The 8,445-nt window shown below is 30.6% G+C and overlaps 2 protein-coding genes across 3 annotated transcripts; both read left to right on the top strand.

Annotated features, from left to right (window-relative positions):
* Positions 1-759: 759 nt before the first annotated feature.
* Positions 760-4,183, top strand: Rab14 (RAS oncogene family member Rab14). The gene is made up of 7 exons (XM_018446257.1): positions 760-1,031; positions 2,127-2,239; positions 2,823-2,949; positions 3,040-3,157; positions 3,307-3,425; positions 3,508-3,576; positions 3,722-4,183. The coding sequence occupies exons 2-7, from the start codon at positions 2,134-2,136 to the stop codon at positions 3,837-3,839; spliced, it is 657 nt and encodes a 218-aa protein (XP_018301759.1). The 5' UTR covers positions 760-1,031; positions 2,127-2,133; the 3' UTR covers positions 3,840-4,183.
* A 1,814-nt stretch (positions 4,184-5,997) lies between these two features.
* LOC108721504 (uncharacterized) lies at positions 5,998-8,128 on the top strand. Of its 2 annotated transcripts, none has more exons than XM_018446073.1 (3): positions 5,998-6,331; positions 7,289-7,625; positions 7,785-8,128. In XM_018446073.1, the coding sequence occupies exons 1-3, from the start codon at positions 6,279-6,281 to the stop codon at positions 7,995-7,997; spliced, it is 603 nt and encodes a 200-aa protein (XP_018301575.1). In that variant the 5' UTR covers positions 5,998-6,278; the 3' UTR covers positions 7,998-8,128. The 2 variants fall into 2 exon arrangements, with proteins under 2 accessions (XP_018301575.1, XP_018301574.1); XM_018446072.1 differs by having other exon boundaries at positions 5,998-6,531.
* The last annotated feature ends 317 nt before the right edge of the window (positions 8,129-8,445 follow it).

The raw sequence follows: 8,445 nt of genomic DNA, 5'->3' as shown, positions 1-8,445 counted from the left end.
TTCTACATTAGTCGCATCGCAGCGTCGCAAGCGTTGCGGTCCAATCAACATCAAGCTAGCTCGATTCTGATTGGATCATAACGCTTGCGACACTGCGATGCGACTAATGTAGAACCAGCTTAAGAGCTATGATAGGAGCATATTGGAGCATGCGAAACAAATAAATCTAAACTAAAGTATGTGACGTCATCGACCCAGGTTAGGTTCAAACTCACTCCAATCGAAAACGCTATTAGGAATAAGACTAAATATTAAGATTTCAACCTATCAGATATCAGTTACATCGGAATACACGATTTCTGGTAGGTTGAAATTTTAATATTTATTCCTATTCCTAATATTTCCTTTATTGTGTGCAGGACCTAATAAGACTAAATATTAAGATTTCAACCTATCAGATATCAGTTACATCGGAATACACGATTTCTGGTAGGTTGAAATTTTAATATTTATTCCTATTCCTAATATTTCCTTTATTGTGTGCAGGACCTTACATTTGTCATACGACAAAGCATTTCAAACCCATTGATTGGCTGCAGGAAAGAGAAGTTGTCGGATCTCTCTATCCAATAGCCAATCAACGAACTTAAAATCTTGAACGCGACTATTCTTTTGACAAATCAGGATTTTGACGCCACTTGAGCCGCGAGAAGTTGGCGCCGCAGAGAGCGAAATTGACGCGAGTCGAAAATCGATCAATTGACTGTCGATTAGTCGAACGATGAGACTGCAGCGCTGCAGCAGATTGATGAACGGACGGACGGACGAACTTGAAGCGAGTGACAGGTGGTTTGACGTTTCGCTCGTCGCCATCGTCGCTAGCGACAAGCGCGGCCTGCCATATTGCGCGTGATATTTCGAGGCGAGCGTTTGTCCGCGTCGTTGTGCGACTCGATGACAAAATAACTTCGCGTTCGAAGAGCAACGAGTCCGCGGACCGTCATCCGCACGTTCCCTGTTCACACCCTTCGGTCACGGCCCAACGATCACGACAAGCAGCCTTCCACTACACGGCGCCGTTCCACGAGCGTGTGAGTAATCTTCCGTGCTTTGTTGACATCGGACTCCTGCTCCTTATCTCCTAACGCCAGTTATCATCAGTTCGGTGAATATTCAAGATTCAATATTCAAGAACGCGACAGGTTCGTGTCACGCCTGTCTCTCATAGACTTTCTTGCGTGTCCTCACCGATCGCGAAAATCGCGTTAATTAGGCGTAACGTAATTATGGGAGTGGGCAGTGCGGGTGTATTGTTGACGTTGTTGCCTCGACGTATCCGCATCCACGGAGCTCAAGAAAGCTCTGCCTTCGACGAACGCACGTTCCTTGTTCTCCGTCAAATTCAATTGAATCTGTCTTGAGAGCCGAGTAATTCAATATCGCCCGATTTGCGAATGTCAGTTCTGACGAGGATAATTTTTATCCCAGACTATTCATGAATTATTAATGCTTATATTCGTAAACAACGTTTCTGTGTGTCATTCACTATCAGATATATGTTTTTTTTTAACTTAAAAGAATTTTATATAGTTGTATTTTTAAGAGAGATGAATCTCTCTCTTAAAGAACTTAATTAATTTTATTACGAGCTACATTCGTAATATAATTCCAAAATTAATTTAAAAAAATTTTTAATTATCAATTTTGATTGATAAAGAAATGTAATATTATATCTATTTATAATAATAAATTAATAAAATAATTTCTCTCTTTGGTAAAAAAAAAACTGTATAATTTATTTTAAAAAATGAATAGGTATAATATTAAATTTCTTTATCAAAATTGATAATTATATAAAGATTTTATTAATTTTTTAATTATATTACAAGTATAGCTGTCTTAAATTTATTTACCTGCATTAAAAAATTCTTATCTGATGTTAGTATACTCTTATGAGTCATATAATGTCTTATCTCATGCTAAATGAAAACAAAAGATCGTGAGATATTTCATGAAGTGTGGGATTAGCATAATCCATTGTAGATATCTCAACAATAAGTTTACAAGGAAATATTATTTAAAGAACTTTCATGGTAGATTATGAGCTTTAATCTCTTGCAGAATAATTAATAATAATAGATAGTTGCAAGAAATATAATACTATTTTCTTAAAATCTTTATTGCAGGTGCAAAATGTCGACCGGTCCATATAATTATTCCTATATCTTTAAGTACATCATCATAGGAGATATGGGAGTGGGCAAGTCATGCCTGCTTCATCAGTTTACAGAAAAAAAATGTAAGTAATAAAGGAAATAATTAAAGAAATGTATATATATATATATATGTAGTGTATAAAATCATAAGGAAAAATTGCTCAATCAATTTGGTGATTTATCATTATTTGTTATGACATTCTTAAAGGATGTGCTGTAATTATATGCATACATAATTATACGACTGTAGCCCATTATGCTGTATATACTTGCAGCATTGTGCATGACATAGACAGCATTTGTAGTTGTGCACTAACTTTTGTTTTAGTATATTTATGAAAGGTACTCTCTATTTCAAACAAAAAATTATTAGACGAAAAAACTATATATTATAATAGATATTATAAACATTAAATTCTTCATCTTTAAAGAGTATTAAAGGTATTTAATTTTTCTGTTTAAATAGTGATACAGTTCATGGATTCTATAATTAAATTATACACAATCTAATGCTATTTTTTAATTCTATTTTCTTTTAAAATACTATTTTTTTTAATTTATTTAAAAAAATAAAATTGTAAACTATTCCTCAATGTGTTATATCTTGTATTTATACAAAAAAGTTAAAGAATATATATTTTTATATAAATGATTTTGTAAATTTAGTCATGGCAGATTGTCCACATACCATTGGCGTCGAATTTGGGACTAGGATTATAGAAGTAGCAGGACAGAAGATAAAATTGCAGATATGGGACACTGCTGGACAAGAACGATTCAGAGCAGTTACTAGGTACTGATGGTTATTTTTCAAACGATAATTGTACCTATATAACAAATGTGAAATTATAATGCGTACTAAAGAGAAAATATTTCTTCTTAGATCATATTATCGCGGTGCAGCTGGAGCATTAATGGTGTACGATATTACACGTCGTTCAACTTACAATCATCTGAGTAGCTGGCTGACAGACACAAGGAATTTAACAAATCCGAGCACTGTACGTATATTTCTATATTACATATTACAATGTAATTATAAGTGTTTAATTAAACTAATTTATTCTCTGCACATGATATGAGAAAGAAAATTAATTTTTTAATATGTTTTATAATCATATAACATAAAAATAAACTAATTATTGTACAGGTCATATTCTTAATTGGTAATAAAAGTGATCTCGAAGGTCAACGTGATGTTACCTACGAAGAAGCAAAACAATTTGCTGATGAACATGGTTTAATGTTTGTCGAAGCTAGCGCGAAGACGTGAGTATCTTTAGTATCTTAAAATATTTAAATATAAATTTTCAAATGATTGTAAATGGATTCGTGTATTCAAATTTCTCAGAGGACACAATGTGGAGGAAGCCTTCTTGGAAACGGCAAAAAAAATATTCCAAAGTATACAAGATGGGCGGTGAGTTTGATCGTAATTTATAATCATATAGAATAAAAAATATGTTACGTTGAACAAAACTATCACACATTGTAAAATATAAATTATGAACTAATGTCCTAAATAATGTTAATTGATAAATTAATTATATTTTCTATCGATATAGATTGGACCTAAATGCAGCAGAATCTGGTGTACAACATAATCCGAGTCAACCAGGTCGCACCAGCCTCCAAGGAGTATCTAATGAACAACAGGGAGGAAAGGACTCCTGCTCCTGTTAGGTCTTATTATTTGTTTGTATATAGATATATTAATTGATCGGTACTATTAATGCATATATGATTTGTACTAAGTGTAGTTGGCAGATTGTCTTGTAGCCTGTATCCTCCCTTTGATAAGCGAAGTCCACTTAAAAAAAAGAATGAAATATAATTAAAATGTTCTTTTTTTTAATTATTAGCGTCAATTTACGATATTCAATACAATGTTATAAGTACACGACACAATGTAGACATACGTTATAAAAATTATTCTGGTAATGCTACTGATTTTTGTGACGCGCGGAGAGTCAGTAATTTGTCGATAAAATGGCTTTTGATTATTGCAATTTATATACTGTTTTCACGTAGACGTTTTATATATTTCATGTATTTTTTGTGAAATCAGATAAAGGAAGAATTCATTTATAGAAGATACATATAATAGCTTATATATAGAAGCCGATTAACTTTTCATAAGTTCGATTAAAAATTTTTGTTGGAACGACTTAACAGCGAACACAAGTGATGGAATTTACATTCAACTAATTTATATCTGCATGGGAGGATCATTTGTTGTAACATGCAAGTTCTTGCTTTAAAAGAATTTAATCAATGAAAATTAACCTAAATTATGAACAGTCAGATTTTTCTTAGTCTCACTTTTTAAACCTGTTTTAATTGATAAGATATGCACATTTACACATAGCGAGCTTCATGATTTCAGTTATCATGCAAATTAATTATAGATGGAGAGAGAAGGTAGGGATCAAAAGTTTACTTTTTTTAATTAATATTTAAAAGATACCTCTATTCTTGATGAAACATAAATATGTATACATATATGTAAATTTAACATTGTCTTTAGTGACAAATTAAAGATGGAATTATTCGTCTTTCGTTTGTGATATCAATCGAAAATCTATTTTTTATTTGTAGAATTTAAACTAGCAAATATAGTCATATGTTACTTGAAACTACATGACACAATGTAGCTTGAAATATTACCACGCATTTTTTTTCGTAATTTTTTTTATCTATTCAGCGGATCTCTCTAACTTAATGTATGATGCTTCTATGCTTTACATTAGAGAATAATATTAGCAAATTATTTTTCACATTATCTATTATATTGAGAGCGCATATAAACATGTAAACTAATTCAACATTGATAAATTAATTGGTATGTTCTTACATATAAACGGAGTTACATAAGCTCTGATTTATTATGATTTAATAGTACAAAGGTAACATTGATATGGCTGAGGCTCCAAAAAGAAAAGAAAATAAAAGACAGCATGCAACGAACACGATGATTTACGTTCTCTTCAGCGTTGTGTGACATGTAAACACGATTTATATTCAGTAAGAAAATACGAAAGATCGCATTGAATAAATTTGACCAAAATTTTATTGATCTTTTCACGGGCGGTTGTTTTATTATGCACCCTCTCAATCATATTATCTAAAATATTTTAGAAGGCAAGAAATGATAAATTTAGAATTAAAATTTCATTCTTTTTATCATATTATCCAGTAGAACATTTGTTTGATAAATCAGAGATTTACTTTCTTATCATTGTTATATTTTTGTATTTTGTACATATATACAAATATGAGAAAATGTCAGGGAATAAATACTTCTACATGGTGCTTCAACAAAGAGAACGCCAATCTTTGTTTTTGTTAATGAATGCTTTTCTAAGAAATTATAAATTTTTTGCACATACATATTTTATTGTCTAGTTTTACTAAAATCCTTAATGTAATTTTTGGAATCTGTTTCATTAATCAATATATTCTACTTGTACCTATATTATATCATATATATAAAACTAATTGTATAATCTTTTCGTATTATTACGGAGAATAGGATATATAATGTAATCTCTTCAAAATCTTTATTACAATTGAAAACTGCATTTTTATTCTTATATGAAAAGATATACATTTAAATATTGATCAGGTAGGCTTGCCAAAATTAATAATAAATAATTATGAATTTTATTATCAAAGTCCAATTTTTAAGAAATGATAATTATATATGGTTTCCTTCAATTTTTGAAGATAATGGATTTAGGTCATTCACAGTCACAAAAAGTTAAAAATAATTTTATATATAAAAGATAATATTAATAAAATTATGTATACTTAAAAGCTATATATATTTTTTTCGTTTTAACCTACTTGTTTGTTATCATTTATCACCAAAACGTTTTTTATCATTATATAACGCCTTGTTAAGTAATGGCCATTTTTATCGCATATGTCGAGGGGCATATGCGAGTCAATACAAGTCCTGGTAACTTTCAAGCATCGTAATCAAAAGCAATCAAACGTGATTATGTCGTATGTCAATGAAATGTCAGCACCTATTGTCTGTGTCACCAAAGAGTGACCGACTTGATTATATTCGTCTTATAAACTCGTGTCACCTTCGTTGAAAATAATACAACTTGAAATATGAATTTACGAACGATCGCCGTTTTTATCGTGATTTGTCATTTTGCGAGAGGGTGAGGTGTGATCATCATTATTACGCATGATGTACTCGAAAATTAATTATGCGAACAGCCATACAAGATTACGGATCTAGGAGAGCGAAAGCATCCTATGACCGTAAATATCGAGAAAAATCACAAATGATTGAGAACAAACGACTTCCTTCGCGAATTAACCTCCATTGCAAACAAAAACTGCAAATTCACTTTAAAATGTACCACTTCTTGTCTAATTATTACACGCCTAGACAATTTATAATTCATGTCAGATTTCAGAATGCAATTCTATTCATAATTTTATATGTATCTTATCTGTATTTGAATGCATGTATTTTGATTTTTCAAATGCTTTAATTTCTTTATAATAAGAGCGACTTCGACCAAATTCCATTAATTAATTAATAGAATTATATATGTTTAATTTGTATTGGAAAAAGATGAAGAACAATGAACTGTATATATAAGAGATTTCGTCTTATTAATCGATTACAGGCCCATTTCTACAATTCTACTATAGATATTATATATATGTTGTATCATTATTATATATCTATAATGACACAACTCAGAAAACAAAATTTTCTATAATATGAATTTCAATATATAAATCATTATAATCGTTATAATTGATTAAAATCTTGGAATATTGATTTTTTAATTACGTCATTGTTGTAGCAAATGAGCGATATAAATATGATAAATACTAGATAATCTTTCCTCTTGTAACAATATTGATAGAAATAAATATCTGTCGGTTGAGTTAAACGCCAATTCAATTAATAATCGAAGTTTAGTCCAAGTCACCCTTAAAGACACATAAAATTATGATCTAATTTTTTATGCGAATTATAGACTGTTTAAAATAGGCTTTTCTGACTGGAATGAGTGCACAATTGTATAATACTTCTAAAAATTGAATTTATCCAACTGTATGAAGCATAAGTTTATGCATCATGGATTGGATTTAATTAGGGATAGAATGATGCTGTTCGATTTCACGGATATCCAAAGTGTGGATGATTGGTGGGAGATATCTGACACTGTAAGGACAGTAGGAAAATCCAAAGCTGTCTTAACTCTACAAACGAGTCAGCTCTTCCAAAGAGCAGTCTTCTTCACGCTGCTGAAACCGCAGCCAAATGGTGCCGGTTTCGCTGGCGTCAGAAAACTGACAAATTTGAATCTGTCAAGATTCAGAAATATTGAGATCACTTGCCGAGGACAAGGCCAAAATAACCACTATAAGATATCCCTGAGACATCGAGGACAGAATTCCAATATATATATCAGCTACGAACAATTCTTCACGGTAAAGCTCTCAAAAATCTTTTATCTTCAATTTATCGTTATTATTTCCTATTAACAATTCCATTTCATATATCAACCTTTGGTTTGAAATTTCTATTGATGAAATGTTGTATTGGAAACTCCTCTTTTGGTAAATATTCTACAAAAATTTCCGCTTCAGGTATTAATATCGGACGACATATTTACCATGGTGACTTTACCTTTGAAAGACTTCAAACCTTATTATCGTGGAGTTGAGATTCCGTTCGGTGAGCCTCTAGATACAGCAAATATTACAATGTTCGAATTTCAAATTTACGGAGGCGTTTATCTGCCTATCAAGCAACGTGGTGTGTCCGCATTAGAGATAGAAACGGTGGCAGTTTCCTCTTAATAATCATTCTGGTCTTCTAATCGTAAAAGAAAAAAACGAAGCGTCTCCTCCGAAGAATTTTTATTTATGTACACATCAAACGTTTACATCCATACTATGAATGACAAACATATATGTATTGGATATTTTATATTAAAAATAATCGTTTTATAATATATATTTTCGAAATTTTTAACAAAATTTAAACTTTAAAAATGTAAATTTTTCAAATATCTCGTTGTCTGTGCGTGAAAACAAATTGAATGGGAATGTTATTAAAATAATAAATATTGATATTATTTACATATAATGTTTCTACATGGTATTAAACATTTATATATTAAATATTAAATATGAAATTATTAATGTATTTTCACATCAAATTTATATCACATAACTTTCTCAAATTAATTGAAAAAAGGTGTAAATTATTTTTGGACAATCTTGTATATTTTCCAAGATTTTAATT

This window comes from Mycetomoellerius zeteki, unplaced genomic scaffold (genome assembly GCF_001594055.1).
Source record: "Mycetomoellerius zeteki isolate Tzet28-1 unplaced genomic scaffold, Tzet1.0 scaffold174, whole genome shotgun sequence".
Classification (NCBI taxonomy): domain Eukaryota; kingdom Metazoa; phylum Arthropoda; class Insecta; order Hymenoptera; family Formicidae; genus Mycetomoellerius; species Mycetomoellerius zeteki.
Note: the sequence above shows the minus strand (reverse complement) of the source record. Positions and strands in the feature narration are given on the sequence as shown.